The 19,050-nt window shown below is 41.4% G+C and overlaps 1 protein-coding gene across 1 annotated transcript; it reads right to left on the reverse strand.

The window, feature by feature from the left end:
* Positions 1 to 145: 145 nt before the first annotated feature.
* LOC136679499 (very-long-chain enoyl-CoA reductase-like) lies at positions 146 to 18,494 on the reverse strand. The gene is made up of 12 exons (XM_066658060.1): positions 18,327 to 18,494; positions 8,417 to 8,468; positions 8,210 to 8,254; positions 6,767 to 6,870; positions 5,797 to 5,912; positions 5,497 to 5,602; positions 3,946 to 4,018; positions 3,411 to 3,454; positions 2,681 to 2,738; positions 2,015 to 2,103; positions 370 to 415; positions 146 to 273 (listed from the first exon to the last, which is right to left on the reverse strand). The coding sequence occupies exons 1-12, from the start codon at positions 18,492 to 18,494 to the stop codon at positions 146 to 148; spliced, it is 1,029 nt and encodes a 342-aa protein (XP_066514157.1).
* Between the last annotated feature and the right edge of the window lie 556 nt (positions 18,495 to 19,050).

A 19,050-nucleotide genomic window follows, 5' to 3' on the forward strand; every position in this document is an offset into this window, starting at 1 on the left:
TTAATCTAATTTCCAAACACAGTTAACAACATCCCGTTTACAGTGCAGTGAAGACTAGTGTCAGGTTTAATTTCTCAGGATTTACTGCCTTTAATCCCTGACTGTAAACATGTTCTTAATCTTAATCTGGATCAAACCTCTGCTTTTAGAGCAACAGGGGAACGATGGCACTTCTGAGTTCAGGATAATCCTTAAACTCCTTCAGGTAGGATTTGTGTTTCCCATGGGCCCAGATGCTCATCTGCACGAAGCCTATGAAGGTGAACAGCGCCACTGTGGAGGAACCAGAGAAGAGAAGAGGGGTTTAGACACAGAATTAGGTATCCTTCATTACAGATGTAATACAGATGTAAAGAGTGAAAACGAAACCTGGAACACACTGCGTCATCACCGTGAAGCTCAGCCAGGCGCCCACCTGAAACAGAACACAGCTTTACACACACCGGGGTTTGCTGCAGATGTACGATGGCAAAATCTGTCCTAAAGAAACTGAAGGAAACATCCATCCATTATCTGTAACCGCTTATCCAATTTAGGGTTGCGGGGGGTCTAGAGCCTACCTGGAATCATCGGGCGCAAGGCAGGAATACACCCTGGAGGGGACGCCAGTCCTTCACAGGGCAACACAGACACATTCACACCTATGGACACTTTTGAGTCGCCAATCCACCTACCAACGTGTGTTTTTGGACTGTGGGAGGAAACCGGAGCACCCGGAGGAAACCCACGCGGACACGGGGAGAACACACCAACTCCTCACAGACAGTCACCCGGAGCGGGAATCGAACCCACAACCTCCAGGCCCCTGGAGCTGTGTGACTGCGACATTACCTGCTGCGCCACCGTGCCGCCCAACTGAAGGAAACTGAAATGAAAATTAAAATACTCGCAGTATCTTTTCAGTCTCAGATAAGTCTTGGACATTTCCTACAATGCAAAAACAAAGCTAATCTGTTTTTGTTGTCAGACATTTATTAAGCCAAATGCCATCCGGACTGTCAGTAACCTTTTTGAACAATGGCAAAGCAGAATCTGTCCATGTATTTTGCCAGTAATGTATTATTTTAATTTGTTCCTTAATTACAATAAAATCTGAAGTGAAAGATTCATATTGGTCTAACAATCTAAAAGACAGTCTCGTCCTCGTTACATTATCGAATGTCCAGTCAAAATGTCATAGAATGAATTGCTTAGGACTCATATGCATCTTAGCGAAGATCTGAGCAGGGCATTTATATCAAAACACACTTTATATCAAAAGGCTTGATTTAAGTATTTGTTGGAGCATCTGTGTTGTTTCTGTAGCATAGAGCTTGTTCTTAATGTTTGGTGACTTTGTTGTAGTGCTGTATATATATATATCGACCAACCGATGTGGACCTGAGAAGAAAGAGATCAAAATCCTTCAGCGTCAGTGTGTTTCAGTTTCAGACTCATGCAGCTTGCAAGCTTGATGTGGCTTTCATGTGATTAAAATTTATTTATTTATTTTTTGGTTCTTGTGTGACTGTGTGTCATTGTTGTGTAATGTCTGTGTGTTTTTGTGTCTTTGTGTGATGATTGGGTGTTGTATGTTTTTGTGTCGTTTTGTGATTATTTTGTGTCGTTGTGTGATGATTGTCTGTCGTTGTGTTTTGTTGTGTAATGCGTATGTGGACACTTTATCCCCAGGTCAGCTCCATCCGGTTGTACAGATGTTGAAGTTTAAAGCAGCTGGTCTGTTTCCTGGCACTGGCAGGCTGCAGCTCCAGGCAACGCTTGAGGGGAAAAGACAGAATTCACTCCCCCCTCAGTCAGAAGGACACCCAGGCAGAGCTGAGAAATCTGTGGGTGAGACCAAGGCCTTGCTGAAGTCCCAGGTCTGAGGATTTGCAGAAGTTTGGGTGCACTGGGTCCAGCATGGGTTAGTTTAGTGTGTTTTATGTAATATGGTGCTGATGGGATGTTTCAGAGCATGTTCTGTGTTGGGGTTTTGGCCCAGGATTTTTTCACTGGAGTTTTAAAGATGACAAACCTCGTAGGTGTAGTTTGGGCAGGAGACAAAGAAGAAGAGCCAGGTGAAGGGGTTTTTATTCGGGTACGGGATCTGCCTCGGCCTGGACCCTGACCAAACCATAGTAAACAGAGAACATATGATCAATTGGATTGCCATGTCCAGCAAAAATACCCAGATTTACTCAATATCCCTCCCACCAGAAAGTCAAAGAAGCGTATGATCCAGAGAAAAACAGATACAGGTTTAACCTCTTCAAATAATACATCTACAGATATATGGCCAAAAGTGTGTGGACACCTCCTCAAATATTTGTCCTGACCTAAGAGGCATTAATCAGGGGCATTTATCTCTCTTCACTGCAGGAGCAGTCTCTACTCTCCTTAGAAGGCTTTACTGGACCATTGCTGTCTGATGGCATTAAGCATCATATAACCTCTGGATCACAAGTCATCCCAGAGGAATTGGATGGAGCTCCATCTATCCACAGCCCAGTGCTGGGGGCTTTAAAATCCTCTCCCCTCTGCTTGGGATTAAGCTCATGTGCAGCTGCTCCAGAGCATCCCATTACTTACTGTGCCAACAAAGGGAGCAGTTAAAAGGAGGGGCAACCACACACTTTTGGACACAGTGACTGTCCTCAGTAAAATGTTCATGTTTTGGTTGGGGCAACCCAGTCAGTCTCACCGTTACAGCGGAGGTGGTTCAGAGTGAGGTTAATGGAGAGGTTTCCACACTCACAGATCTGTAAACACACCCACACACACTGATATCAGCCCTAAACCAAGCTCAAAATAAATTCCTTAGGATTGTCTTAAAATTTAATTTTTGTCTACATTTAGAGTCAACATGTTTTAGATTGGAAGAGTAGACAATACAGGTGCTGCTTACTGACATTACCATTAAAAATAGGGTCCCAGGGAATTTAACAATTTACTTTGATAAGTTTAGAGACACTCTTGCTCATTATACACCAGGAAGCTCCACAAATTTCATTCCATTTTGTTTTAAAACACAATCAGGAATGAAGACATTTCTTTATTCTGCAGCTCTGAAAGAGCTTTTAAACTGATTTAAAAAGGATAACCAGTGATATGTAAGCAAGTGGAACACTGGATTTTCTTATACGTTGAGAGTATTATACGAAAGATATCCTCTGGAAAACCACCTTGTTGTCTGTCTTCTTGGTGTATATCTTAGTGTCCGGTTAGTGAGATCCATTAGTGTCCATTCTGTTAGTTTGTTCTTAGTGAAGAGGATCATAGTGGAGATAGGTCTTAGGGCTTTATTGTTTTTTTTATCCTCAATTATTTAAAGTGTGTAATGGCTGCTGTGCAGTGTTGTGTATTTTTGAGTCATTAAATAAATTAAATTAGAGGGGTATGTGTTGGTTCAGGATAGAGTGTGTGAAACTAACCAGAAATAAGAGCAGCGCAAAGTAGATCTGGAGTTTCCCATAAGCTGAAAAACACAACAACAGGATTCAGGATGAAAGCAACTAACCCAGTTCTGTAAATCCGGAGTTAAAGTCTCTGGATTTCTTAATCCTGAAACTCATAAATAAAATCAAATGTATCTGTATAGCACTTTTTACAACTGGTTTCCTCTGGGTGCTCAACTTTCCTCCCACAGTCCAAACATACACTCACTGGTAGGTGGAGTGAGTGTATGACACTGTCATGTCTGTGGATTGTGGGAGGAAACTGGATACTGGAGTGTGGAGTGACTGGGTCAGTGTGTGGTGCTCTATCCAGGGCGTGTTCCTTCCTCAGTGGTGGTGGTGTAGAGTTAGTGAGGGGTGGAGTCAATAACCCCAGGGGGTGCTGTATAGTTAGTGAGGGGTGCAGTCAGTACTCACTTGGGGTGGTGTAGACGTAGTGAGGGATTTTTGTCAGTACTCACTGCTCACTGGAGTTGGTGTAGAGTTAGTGAGGGGTGGAGTCATTACTCACTGGGGGTGGTATAGAGGGGATGGTTGATGTAGTATGCTAACCACGCAGCAAAGCCCCAGTAATACACACAATTCTGAAAGGAAACAGGAGTGTATTATAATATAAACCTGAGGAAAAGTGAAAGAGGTAATTGTCAGTGCTTCAACAAATTACAAATAAACAATACATTTTAATTTAATATATTGGAATATTTTGCCTTATTACTAAGTGTGATAGGGCATGTGAAGGATGGGGGCAGTGAGGATAGTGAGGGTGATGGTTAATTTGGTTAGGGTGATGGTAAGGGGCAGTGAGGGTGATTGTGAGGGCAGTGAGGTTTGTGTCGGCAGTGAGGGTGATGGTGGTGAGGTTCATGGTAAGGGTAGTGAAGGTAGTGCACGATATACAGATACTAGAAAATCTCAATACTTAAAAAATGGTACAATACCCCATATAATGAGTACCAGTATTTTAAAAAGGAGTGTTTTAAAATAAGAGTGGTAATTCCAATGAGTGCCACAGTTGGGCAGTGTGCACCCGCAGCGCTTTGCCACCCTCCCTTAATGATTTTGCTGCTAGTTTTAGTGACTTTTCAGACCCTCTAGCGAGTTTTTTTAAAAATAAAAATACCCAACTAGCACCCAAATTTCTGCACAAACCTTAGCTACTTTATATAGAAGAGAATCGTCGGTAGCACAACTTGTTAGAACACCGGGACTGACCGTGAGAGGGAGAGACGGCTCTCTCTCCCTGGCTTTTCTGCACAGCTCCCTCGACGCGGCTCGTCTGCACCAGAGATGGAGCAGCACAATCAGTCTGCACTGCAGTTCGCACAGATCAGAATGATTATGCAAAAAGTGCTGCAAAAGACACGTTTGCTTCCTTTTAAGGTGAATTTATTAATTTTTCTAAACTCCTGATTGGCGCCATGGTGGCGCAGCAGGTAGTGTTGCAGTCATACAGCTCCAGGATCCTGGGGCTGTGGGTTTAAGTCCCGATCCGGGTGTCTGTGAGGAGTTCGGTGTTTTCCCCGGGTGCTCCGGTTTCCTCCACTTAACAAACATACGCCGTCAGTTTGTAGAGAATGTACTTTACTTTTCCTGATATTTTAGGTGTTTGCGATGGTATCTTTTCAGTATCTGTATCAAGATATTTAGGTAGGTATTGTATCGAAAGTCATAATTTTGGTATTGTAACAACACTAAGTGAAGGTGATGTGAGGGCAGTGAAGATGACGGTGATGGTGGTGACATGATAAGGAGACAGTGACGGTGATGGGGCAATGAGGGTGATAGTGATGGTGAGTGTCTTGAGGGTGATCTTGATTGTAGTGGTGGGAGTGATTGAGAGGTTGGTGAGAATGATAGTGAGAGGGGTGAGGGTGATGGTAAGTGTGGTGGTGGGGAGTGTATGGGTAATGGTGAGGGCCATGAGGATGATAGTGATGGTGAAGTGGGGTGAAGGTGATGGTGAGAGTGGTGAGGGCAGTGATCAGGGTGGAGAGAGTGAGGTGGTGGTGGGGAGTATGAGGATGGTGAGGGTGTTGAAATTGATGAGAGCGTGCATGTGGACCAGGGCGATGTTTTGCAGAGCCAGAGTTCCCCGAGAGAAACGATGGACAAAGATCGTCTCCATCAACCGCTTTATATAATGAAGAGAGTGACAAACACAGGCCAATCTACAAACACACACACACACACAAACATACACAAATATGCACAATTAACTGTTAATTGTGTGTTTACTCTTTAATTACTATGTGTTTATGATTTTTTGTATGTTCACTTTTTACTTTATAATGTGTGTTTACTCTGTTTTCATTTTTTACTGTTTACTGCGTTTGAACAGCTGCGGTGCCTGTAGTGCCCCCACCTGACGATGGCATGGGGGCTCCTGCTGTAGCTGAACTCTGGGCTGTAAATGTACGGCACTCGGTAAAAGAACAGCAAGTAAATAAAGAGAGGACCGATACTCTCCACTAAGAACACCTGCAGAGAGAATGGGACCAAACACAGCACCTTTAACCCCCACACACAGAACAGCACCTTTAACTTCCACACACAGCACAACTTTTACACCCCACACAGCACCTTAAACCCCACACACACAACATTTAACACACTCACAAAGCACCATTAACCCCCCCACACACAGAGCCTTTAACCCCCCCCCCCCCACACACAGAGCCTTTAACCCCCACACATAGCACCTTGAAGACCTCCAAACACAACACCTTTAACCCCCACACACAACACCTTTAGCCCCCACACACAACACCTTTAACCCCCACACACAGTACCTTTAACCCCCACACATAGCACTTTTAACCCAAACACCCAGATCCTACCCAATGTCACCTCTTCATCTTATCCCACTTTTCCCCCTGTTCGTTAATGGTTAGGACCCCCACAGAGCAGGTATGATTTGGGTAGTGGATAATTTTTAATGCTGCAGTGACACTGATGTGGCGGGGTGTGTTAGTGTGTGTTGTGCTGGCACGAGTGTATCATACTGAAGACTGGAGTTTTTAAACCCATCAGTGTCATTGCTGGACTGAGAATAGTCCACCAACCAAGTCCTCTGTCCACTGATGAAGGAATAGAGAACGACCAACACAAACAGACAGATTAGCCGCTGTCTCTGACTTTCTACAAGGTGGACCCACAAGGTAGGAGTGTCTAAAAGAGTGGACAGTGAGTGGATACAGGGTTTAAAAACTCCAGCAGGACTGCTGATGATCAACCACGCAAATCATACCTGCCCTGAGTGGGTCCTGTGGGGGTCCTGACACTGAAAAATAAAGATCTGTATTGAATGGAAATGAAGAAGATAAAGTCCCCACCATGGTCCAGCTGAGCTGGGGGCCAAGGTCCTGCAGGAAGATGGTGGCTGTGGTTCCGACCGGTAAATCCTCCAGAATGTCTTCATCGTTCAGAGCCTTTCCTTCTGAAACCCGGGAATATTCACCACACGTTCAGTAAACACAAGGGCTTCCAAATAGAAATTTCCTAAAATTACTATTTTTTAAAGGCATATTTATTTGGACTGCAATTATATATGAGAATATATATATATATATATATATATATATATATATATAGTTTCTCAGTCTAGTTTTGTAGGCTACACAATCATGGGCGAGACTGCTGACTTGACAGTTGTCCAAAAGACGACCATTGACACCTTACACAAGTAGGGCAAGACACAAAAGGTCATTGCTAAAGAGGCTGGCTGTGTGAGAGCTCTGTGTCCAAGCGCATTAATAGAGAGGCGAAGGGAAGGAAAACATGGTAGAAAAAAGTGTAAAAGCAAAAGGGATAACCGCACCCTGGAGAGGATTGTAAAACAAAACCCATTCAAAAATGTGGGGAAGATTCACAAAGACTGGACTGCAGCTGGAGTCAGTGCTTCAATAACCACCACACACAGACGTATGCAAGACATGGGTTTCAGCTGTCGCATTCCTTATGTCCGCATGCCACTCTTGAACAAGAGACAGTGTCAGAAGCGTCTCGCCTGGACTAAAAACAAAAAGGACTGGACTGCTTCTGAGTGGTCCAAAGTTATGTTCTCTGATGAAAGTAAATTTTTTGCAAGTCCTTTGGAAATCAAGGTCCACAGTCAGTGATGGTTTGGTCTACTGTGTTTTCTGAGGTTCAAGGTCAACACAGCCATCTACCAGGAAGTTTTAGAGCACTTAATGCTTCCTGCTGCTGACCAACTTTATTGAGATACAGATTTCATCTTCCAAAAGGACTTGGCACCTGCACACAGTGCCAAAACTGCTAGTACCTGGTAACTTGCCTGACCTTAATCCCATAGAAAATCTATGGGGTATTGTGAAGTGGAAGAAGAACAATGCAGAAGAGCTCAAGGCCATTATCAGAGCAATCTGGGCTCTCATAACACCTGAGCAGTGCCACAGACTGATTGACTCCATGCCACGCTGCATTGCTGCAGTAATTCAGGCAAAAGGAGTCTAAGTATTGAGTGCTGTACGTGCTCATACTTTTCAGTTGGCCAGCATTTCTAAATATAATTTTTTTCATTGGTCTTAAGTAATATTGTAATTTTCTGAGATATTGAATTTGGGGTTTTCATTAGTTGTCAGTTATAATAATATAATATGAAATATTATAACATTATATTATAATATGAAATATATCAGTCTGTGTGTAATGAATGAGTATACTATACAAGTGTCACTTTTTGAATGGAACTACTAAAATTAAATCAACTGTTTCATGATATGCTAATTTTGTTACCATCACCTATGTATTCTTACCTGGGTGCAATTTTAGAGCCTGTCTTGATGGGTACCACTTAGGATCTGGAAACATTTAACACCATTATCACCATCTTTATCTTCTTCATTGTCAATATATTTTTTAATATTGTTATACACAGCAGAACGAAAACATAATCACAGTTATTGTTTACTTCCTTGTTTATTTGTTTACTCCATTGAAGCTAGGGTGAAGAGTTCACTCACACAGTTTGTGCAGCTGTCTCTTGATTTCTCCGATTGTAGCGTTGGGCTCCACCTGCTCGACAAACATCAAACATCATATCAATCCTTAAATTTTTTTCACACAACCATAACATTAGAACAGATCATATTAAGTCTACTAACTCTCAGTAACTAAATGGTAAATGACCAGCATTCTGGGCAAATTTATTAAAATCACATAAATTGGGAGTTTATTTATTGAGGAAAATCGTCAATAATATTACATCTGTGAGTGGAAAATATATGTGAACCGTTAGGTTATTAAATCAAATGTATTTGTATAGCACTTTGTACAACTGTTGTCTGTTTTACAACTGTTTTTACAACTGTTTTTACAACTGTTTTAGTTTAACCCCCTTTTCCACCTCTAGCGATAAAGATAGTGGTTGTGTTTGTACTAAGTGTCAGCTAGTTAGCTCTCTGGTGGATAAAGTGGACCAGTTAGAAGTGCGCATCCGGAGCTTATTATTGTTAAGGGATAAACAGCAAGATTCAGTTTTAGCAACTCCGGGTGCCTTAGGGAGAGTTAGCACTCCCATGACTCCGGCGTTAGAGCCCTCACAGCGGGGTGAATGGGTGACGTCTCGGCGTCATAGCCGGAAAGCTAAGGCTGATGCTAACGCTGAGGCCAAAGCTAGCCCACTGGGACACCACGCTCCTCCGATTCGCGTGTCAAACAGGTTTGCCCTGCTCAGCGAAGCACCCGCTGAGGAGCCTGTTAAGAGTGCTCTGGTTATAGGAGACTCTATTGTTCAACACGTGAAATTAGCTACTCCTTTAGGGGCGCCGGCAGTAACAGTTAGCTGTTTATCGGGAGCCAGAGCGCCGGATATTAGTGGCAACCTTAGACTGTTAGCTAATAGGAGATATTCGAGGGTAGTCATTCATGTAGGGGCCAATGATATTCATCTGCGGCAGTCTGAGGTAACTAAGGGTAATATTACAGAGGTGATTAAACTGGCCCAGATGATGTCTGATGCCGTAATCTGCTCTGGCCCCATACCAATGCGGCGTGGCGACAAAGCTTACAGCAGACTTTGGGCGTTAAACTGCTGGATGTCCAAGTGGTGTTCCGAAAATCAAGTGGGCTTTATAGACAATTGGTTACGTTTTGAGGGCAAGCCTGGTCTTATAGGTAGGGATGGTATCCACCCCATGCGGGAGGGTGCTGCTTTACTTTCTTGCAGCATAGCACATAGTCTTTTAGTTAGTCAGCAGAGTAGTGTAGATAGCTGCTGACAATCCAGAGCCGGGACCAGGCCGCAGACAGACAGGCTAAACTGACCGTCTGCGAACTGTCTTGAGGCGTCACCCAGGTTCAACTGTATTGAGACTGTGTCTTTCCCCCGAACTAAATGTAAAAGTAGAAAAACAAAATCAGCCTGTTTCAGCAACCTAATCATTATTAAATCATACACAACACCTAGCAGCAACACCTCAGAATTAAAATTTGGGTTACTCAACATAAGATCACTAAACTTAAAAGCACTCATCGTAAATGATATTATAAGTGATCATAAATTCAATGTTTTCTGTCTCACGGAAACGTGGGTTAGACCAAATGAATATTTAGCACTAAATGAAGCCACCCCCCTAGGCTATAATTATGCACATAGCCCAAGAATATCAGGCAAAGGAGGTGGAGTATGTGTAATTTACCAAAATACCCTAGAAATTAGTCTTAAACAATGTGACACCTTCTCTTCTTTTGAGGTTCTCTCCACTATTATTACAAATCCGGTCAAAAAAAAAAAAGAACGCATTTTTATTATGCAACATTTACAGACCACCAGGGCCTTACTTAGAATTTCTGAAAGAATTCAGCGATTTTGCTACAAACCTAGCGGTGTGCAATCATAAAGTTATAATTGTAGGAGATTTCAATATCCATTTTGAGAAGGAAAGTGACCCACGAAAAAAGGCATTTACCTCAATCTTAGACTCTATTGGTATTACTCAAAATGTAACAGGGCCTACACACTACTGCAGCCACACTTTAGACTTAGTTCTGACACTAGGTCTTAACATTGACAATATCTAATAATATCTTACCGCAATCCTCAGCAATCTCCGATCATTACTTAATTTCATATGAGCTACGTTTTAGCCATAATATATGTAAGAACCCTCGCTATTCTACAAGGCGTATAATAAAACCATCTACCGCCCTACAATTTATAGAAAACCTACCAGAACTATCGACCCCAGTTCCAACTTCATCAGACCCAATGGACCTAGATGAACTAACTGATTACCTAGAAAATACCTGTCGATCTACTTTAGAAAAGGTAGCACCACTTAAACATAAAAGTATAAGACAGAAAAAGCTCGCACCATGGTATAATGATAAGACCCGTACTTTAAAACAAACATTACGAAAACTAGAGCGGAAATGGCGATCAACCAAGCTTGAAGTGTTCCATTCTGCCTGGAAGGACAGCCTTAGAGAGTATAGAAATGCCCTCACTAAAGCTCGCTCAGCATATCTGGCCTCGCTGATCTCCCATAATAAAAATAATCCGAGAGCACTGTTTAGTGTGTTTTCTAGAATTACAAAAAATCAAGCAGGTTCTGAACAACCAATTCCAGCAATTCTCACCAGTAAAGATTTTATGGACTTTTTTAATAATAAAATTGAGAATATTAGACAACAAACTCAAGCCACAGGATCAAATCCATCCTGGCTGCCACCCGATGTGAATGATATAAAACATGATATAACTGTAAAAGAAAGACTTGAAACCTTTTACCCACTCCCACAATTAGAACTAGAGAAGATTATCACCTCCGCAAACTGTACAACTTGCACACTTGATGCAATCCCCACAAAGTTGCTCAAAGAAGTACTACCAGCTATTATTGATCCTCTTTTAACTATAGTAAACTCATCCCTTAGTCTGGGCCATGTACCCAAAGCTTTTAAACTAGCAGTTATTAAACCTATGATCAAGAAACCAAATCTTGATGCTAGTACACTGTCTAATTACAGGCCTATTTCTAATTTGCCATTTCTGTCCAAGATCTTAGAAAGAGCTATGGCCCAACAACTTAGTTCATATCTACATAAGAATCATATATATGAAAAATTCCAATCTGGATTCAGGCAACATCATAGTACAGAGACAGCTCTAGTCAAGATAACAAATGATCTTCTTCTTGCCTCTGATCAAGGCCACGTATCCCTGTAGGTGCTTCTTGACCTAAGCGTAGCCTTCAATACAATAGACCACAATATTCTCATAGAAAGGTTAGAAAACATGGTTGGAATCACAGGGACAGCCCTATTATGGTTAAAATCTTACTTAACGGAACGTTATCAATTCGTAAAAGTAAACAATCTAAATTCAAATTATTCTAAAGTAAGATTTGGAATTCCACAAGGCTCTATTTTAGGACCATTATTATTTACATTATACATGTTACCGCTAGGCACAGTTATAAGAAACCATGACATTAACTTTCACTGTTACGCAGACGACACACAATTGTATATTTCAGCCAAGCCCGATGACAAACACAGATTAAAGAAAATAGAGGACTGTGTAAAAGACGTGAAAGGCTGGATGTTGCGTAACTTCCTCCTTCTAAACAGCAACAAAACAGAGGTCCTGCTTTTGGGTCCAAAAGTGGCAAGAAATAAATTATCAGATTTAATTTTAAATCTAGCTTTCCAGTTAAACCTGTTTCAGCAGCAAAAAATCTTGGTGTCATAATTGACCCGGATTTATCATTTGATCAACACATAGGTAGTATCACTAGGACAGCTTTTTTACATCTTCACAATATTGCTAAGATTAGAAATGCCTTATCCCTTCAGGACGCAGAAACACTAGTACATGCCTTTATTACTTCAAGGCTTGACTACTGTAACACACTACTGTCAGGATGCACCAGCAGCAATTTAAGAAAACTTCAACTAGTTCAAAATGCTGCAGCTAGGGTCCTCACTAAAACTAGAAAATTTGAACATATCAGCCCAGTTTTATCATCACTTCATTGGCTGCCTGTTAAATTCCGCATTGACTACAAAATTTTGTTATTAACATATAAAGCTCTACATGGGCTTGCTCCTGAATATCTTCAAGATACAATTTCCTATTATGAGCCTCCACGTTCACTCAGATCACAGAATACTGGATTTTTAATTGTTCCCAGAATTCAGAAGGCCTCAGCTGGGGGAAGAGCCTTTTCTTATAAAGCCCCCAGACTCTGGAATGATCCAGAAATGTTCCAGAAAATGTTCGGGACTCAGACACAGTCGCAATCTTCAAATCTAGGCTAAAAACACATCACAACACTGTCGTCCCGCTGCTTCTCGCAATCACTCAGGTTTGTTGACGGTGGAGCGGAGGGATGCCAGTGTTTCAGGATGCTCCCGTGTCTGTGTGTCCTCCTGGTTCTCTCCTTTTAGTTAAAGCTGTCATAGTCAGATCTGCTGGAGTCATTAGCCACACTCTGGAAATTTTCATATTTTCTACTTTACAAACACAAAACAGTTCAAAACTAATTCCATCCCTTTACATCTTTCCGAGTAAACAACTGCCCACCTGTCTGTCTGGACACTGATGGATGACTGTCGAAACCCTCCTCCACGCTTTAGACCAGCTGCCCACGCTCCAGCAACCACCAAGTGCCTTGAAGCTGTCCCTACACTGAAGTTCTCATGGACTACTAACTATCATCACCAGTAGATTGACCAGAGGAGGATGGGTCACCCCTTGTGAGCCTTGGTTCCTCCCAAGGTTTCTTCCTCAGCTGGGGGAGTTTTTCCTTGCCACTGTCGCCCCTGGCTTGCTCTTGAGCTTGAGTTGGTTTTACATTTGTTTTTACATTTCATGTCAAATCTTTGGCTTACTGGAATTCTGTGAATCCGCTTTGTGACAACATCAGTCGTGAAGCGCTATATAAATAAATTTGATTTGATTTGATTTGATTTGTCACAAGCAACTTCACAGAAATCAGGTAAAGACAAACGTTTTAAAATGAAAAATAAAACCCTGAGGCGACCAAACCAGCCCACTCCCACTACAAACTTCCTCCACACACACACACACACACAATAGAGTCCAAGTGCAGGGAAATGCGTTTCTGTAAATCAAGAATGCCCATATAAGGAATGCCCACTTATGTTTCATTGGCAGATATGTCAGAAAATGGCTTCTCATTGGCGGAGGCAACTTAAAGTTGAAACTGCGTCACACCAGTACTTACAAATGGCAGACATTACTAATTCTAAACTAGCAATGTTTCTATATTTAATGTTACCTAATGATCATTTCACGTTGATTGTAAATGCTGTATATGGTTATAATTACAGGTGTGTGTATGTGTTTGTGTGTGTGTGCTCACCACCAGTGCTTAATTTGAGACGGATCCTGCTGGAACAAGATGTGCCCTTACCTCAAGATTTACAAATTAAGCACTGCTCACTGCCACTAGTGCATTCACTTGTGCCCACTACCACAGCTGAGTTTAATGCAGAAGACATATGTTGCACAGTAATCAATTATTTCAAGTTTGTAAAGTTGTAATGTTTCTTAAATTAACCCTCATAATATTACAGGCATCAATATCTGTAACGAAAGTGCTGAAAACCTCTGACCTTTCTTCATTTATTCAGCAATGTTACTGTCCCTTTAACACCCAAGCCCACTCACAACTGATGTCATGCAAGGGGCTTTCCCAGTGGGCGTGTTTGCATCATAGAAACACCCTTGGCAAGAAACACAGTTGGCAAGTGGCAAGAAAAAAAATCTTGCAAGGAACCAAACTTCATGAGGGGGTACCTATATATCCTCTTCTGGTCAGACTATCATGCCAAAAGAGCAGACTTGTGATTGGTCCCTTCGCATGTCAGTCAAATTTCTTTTCCTGCAGTAGTTGGAGGTTCTTGGCCATGTTTAGTAGTGAAAGGTACTAGACTCTCCCTAGAGAATCATTAAAGGTGAGACTACATGAATATCTGCATTTGCAGGGAGATCTAAAATTATAATGCAAACATTTTTCATTTGATTTGAAAAAAAAAAAAAAAGTCCAAGAAGATGTTTGCACATGTAAACGTAGGTGACAATGTTGCAATTGTGACTCTATGTGAAGACCACCCAACAAATTATCTAGATTTTTATTGTACACCTTTAATGCTGTAATGAAATAAAGTGTTTGATTAAATCAACTTTTCCTGTGCTGAATGGCATTCCCACTGAAGTTAATCATAATACATTCATTATTGTGTATAGTGTTGTGTTTTACAAAATTTTGTAATGATGCTCCAGTCGCTGTAATATATATTTGTGAAATATTTTAGTACTTATATGGTTTCGGGCAATCTCCTATGCATATTGTGATGTTTTCTCTGACATACTTGATGCCTGGTGCAAACCTTCTAATTAACAATTGAAGTTAAAGTAAAATGATGAAAATACTCAAATATAAAGAACAAGGGACTGAGAATTTGTGGTGAACTGAAATACAGAAAAACAGTTAATAGTTGTTTAATCTTTTAAAGTGTAATAAAAAGGAGCTTTCTTTAATTTGTCAGTGAAATAAACAGTGTATATCTCATTATTTTCATTTATAATGAAATTATCTTCAGTAGATGAAGTTAAATTCATTTTTAAAGGTAAAACTGCTGGAGAAAATGCAGATTATGGGTTGGAGGACAAACAAATCTGAAATGCTGGCAAGCGGATCTGGGGCAGAGAACAAATGGATCTTAAATGCCAGTGTGTGGATCTGGGCCAGAGCTGATCCAGATGAAAAAAATGAAGCTACATGCATTTGGGCCGTAGAAGTGATGACTTTACTGAGAACTGGCCCTGCAGTGGGCCATTGTTGGCCCAGATCCATTAACTAGATCTGTTTTGGCCCATTCTGCCATAGGACTCCGGGCCAGATCTGTTTAATGGATCCAGGCCAGAAATTGTGTGTGATCTCGGCCAGAACCTTGGCAGGTCCTTTGCTATCTGGATGTGTTCCAAAGCCTAGTTTGTGGTTGAGGTGTCCTCGGTAGGACTGTCTTATGAAGACTCCTAACCCAATTACACAAATGGAACGTGGTAGATTATTTTTTTGCTGTAAAAATGCTTCTTGATCTTAATCTTATACCGTTGGAAAACCTGTTGATTTCCATTTTAAATGGTGCCACATTTGTAAGGAAAGTGCATTTGTGGGATGAGCAGTAGAGCTGAGTGGCTTGCACCCATAAAAAATTTGTCAAATCCTTTCTGCCAGTGCCAACCAACTTATTCTACCATTGACTCGTTTGGTGGACTGGATGATTGGAGAAATAAAACATATTGACAATTTAACAATTTATTAATTTAACCAGCAGGAACCTCAGTAGTGTGTGGATGAACCATGTAGTGGATATGATTAATGTGTATTAATTTCTAATAAGAAATGTTGACTTTCTGAAGATGTGATTTAAATACCCAAGCTTTTGCTAGTTTTCAGAAACATCTCTAACCAGGATCGAAATGTGAGATTAACATCCAGAGCAGGCTCATAAAAAAACCTCACTCCAGGACGTTTATGACCCAAGGTCCCAGGGTCAAGAGGAGAATCTCTGCAAAATGCAGAGAGACACAGACTCAAACTTGATTAAAACTGTTCTCTCACACATTTTGAAAGATTGTTAAATAAAACAATCACAAACCTTAATTCCCATTGGTTTAAAACAATTTGAAGTTACATATGTGCACAACTGTTTGAAATTAATCCCGTTTTGACAATCAAAATAGGTGGAACTAATTTACATGTGTTTAAAGTCATTTTTGTTTTATACAAATTTATGTAGAACCAAGGTAGCCACATACTATGTATTTAGTTGGTTAATAATTAAAACCAATAATATACCAATAATATTAAATATAATAAAACCAATCCTTGGTTATTTGTTTGTGTGTGCACCTTTCTTGTATGGAATTATAACTTCTAGTTCAGATTCCATTTCAGAGTCAAGAACCCACGGCGGGTCAATGAGCATAATTCATTAATAATAGTTAATTCTAGCTAATTCTGCTGTATAATATGTGAAGATGACCTACTTGTCTAAGCTAAAATTAAGACAGGTAAGGACACTACATATTAGTTAATGGCTCCCAAACATGTAGCTTTGCAGCATGAATTAAATAATTAATTTATTATTAATAAAATAATAATTAATTATCATTGACTCTGCTATATAGTGCTAATGCCACTGCAACATGTGCACACTATTTCCACTACAACCATAAACAGCCACAACAGCCTGGCATGTCCTCATGCTGGTCACCAGCCTGGTCACACACTGCTGCATCCCATTCTTCAACCAGCATTTTTCACGTCAGCCAATGTGGTTGCATTGGTCACTTTGGCATGAACCCACTCTGTAGTCGCGAGCCTTGCCATCTTGGAGGACAGAGTTTGGTCCCAGACTGTGGAGATATAGTATTGTCACTGGTTACAGAAATTCATCTTAATATTTATCTGAATTGAGATTGCCTCCAATGATGAAAAGCCTCATTTTTCCAGTGAGGGAGAAGCCACCACATGCCATCACACTGTCTCCACCAAAAGATATTACTCTATCTATGCAGCAATCAGCATAGCGTTCTCCGTGTCTTCTCCACACCAAACGACCCAACTGCCGTAGGCAGAATCTGAACTCATCACTGAACATAATATTCCTCCACATGTTCAGGTCCCAGTGTACATGTTGCTGACACCAGCGCAAACTGGCCTGATGGTGAAGGGCAGTCATGGCAGCCCGATGAGACCGGAGATTGGCTGCATGCAGTCTGTTCCAGATTGCTGCCAAGTGTGGACAGGGTGAGGAAACGATCTTCTGGGGTGTCGTCTTATTGGGACGCCTGTCTCTGACATCCCCCGTTATATGAATCTTGGCCTTCAATTTGGGGATGGTACTAAGGCTCACTCCAAATAATGCCACAACTTGGTTTTGCTGAACAGCAGCTTGAAGTTGCCCTATTTCATTGGCCCTATCCAGGTCATGCAAGCGTGGCATGCCGATTCTTGGACCAGACACCTACTGTAGCAGGGCCCATGCTCACAGATAAAATAATCTACCAAACACAAGCAGCTCCTTGTGGCTTTGCTTAATCTGTACCTCATCAAAGAACCTTGCTGCTATGAGGCAATTACCCCTAGACCTAACTGGTTAAAGCTTAGTCACCCTATTCATCAATCACTGGTTAAAGCTTAGTCACCCTATTCATCAATAATTAGGGATGGCCCTGCACAGAGAGAAAGAGGGCAGGAACATGAGAAACAGGAGAGTATGGGAGTAAAGGAGTAAAGAGGAGGGAGGTGTGAAATGTTCAGGGTTTGTTCGTAACTCTGCCCGAGACACTCCCCTCAGTTTCTCTAAGCTTCATTTGATTATTGATAAGATTTCAGTTCTGTGGTTTATAAACTCTCAGGAGAATCTGATATCACACACAAACCACAAACAGCACACACACTCTATAACTGAACACTCTATTCAGATCTGCACCATTTCTACATTTCATAAAATAATTTACAAACACATTAGTAAAATGAAAAGCTGTGTTTGATTTTCTGAGTGAAATATCCACAGTTCCTGAACAACTTAACAAACACTGATTGTTTATTAGCTCACATTTCTGCAGAGTTGAGATTAAACCTGACCTGCATAAAACCTTGCAACTTATTTTAGAATTTCTTTCTTTCCCAGCACAACATTAAAGCCATTCACAGTTAATAGAAGTTGCTCTAAAACTTGCAGAAAACATAATTTCACTCAGAATATGCCTGTGGAGTGATATGAGGAGCATCTGAATATAGCCGATAGATAAACGATTAGAAGATTCTAAACACTGTCCTACAAACCAAACCCAGTCACCCCTTGGAAATAAAAAGTTAGAAGACGCACCTTGTCCAGGAAGCAGAGCTGGGCCTTGCTCTTGGGGTCAAGGATTTCCACCTCAAAAAAAACATAATTCTTAAAGTTAGCGGGTGCTCCGGCCTTCAACCCCTGGGCACATCTGGATTTAATAAACTGAGCGATAGTGAAGAAATTCCTTAGCTCCACACACTCCATACTGCTGCTGCTGGGATGTCTGTGTGTGTGTGTGTGTGTGTGTGTGTATGGGAATGGCATGTTGATGATGACCTCACACACCTATCGTCTTCTAAATCTCAGATGAAGTGACCAGCTGAGAGGGTTTTTAAATCATCTTCAGGTTTCCTCTGAATACAGTTCAGTCATGGGTCACTTTACATTTCTGCATCCAACTGTGTGGGGTGGGTGTGGGGTCAGGCAGGTTGAATATGTAGGCCATATGTAGGCCTACATATTCAACCTGCCTGACCCCACACCCACCCCACACACCCAGTCACGTACCGTTGCATAAACTAAGTGTAAATACAGACTATTAAAGTAGAAACTTGTTGTGTGTCCACACTCATGTGTCTGATCTCAGAGCCCTGCGGTGGGACTTGTGGCCATATAAGGACTTCCAGGTATAAGCTGTATTTCTCTAATGATCTCGTTACGCTTCCCACGGATCCTGGCTCCTGTTCCTCTCTGGACTGCTACAGTCATGTCCATTGCGTGGTTGGCTCAGCTGTCCACAACAGATGGGACATGGCCTGAC

Source organism: Hoplias malabaricus, chromosome Y, assembly GCF_029633855.1.
Source record: "Hoplias malabaricus isolate fHopMal1 chromosome Y, fHopMal1.hap1, whole genome shotgun sequence".
Lineage (NCBI taxonomy): Eukaryota > Metazoa > Chordata > Actinopteri > Characiformes > Erythrinidae > Hoplias > Hoplias malabaricus.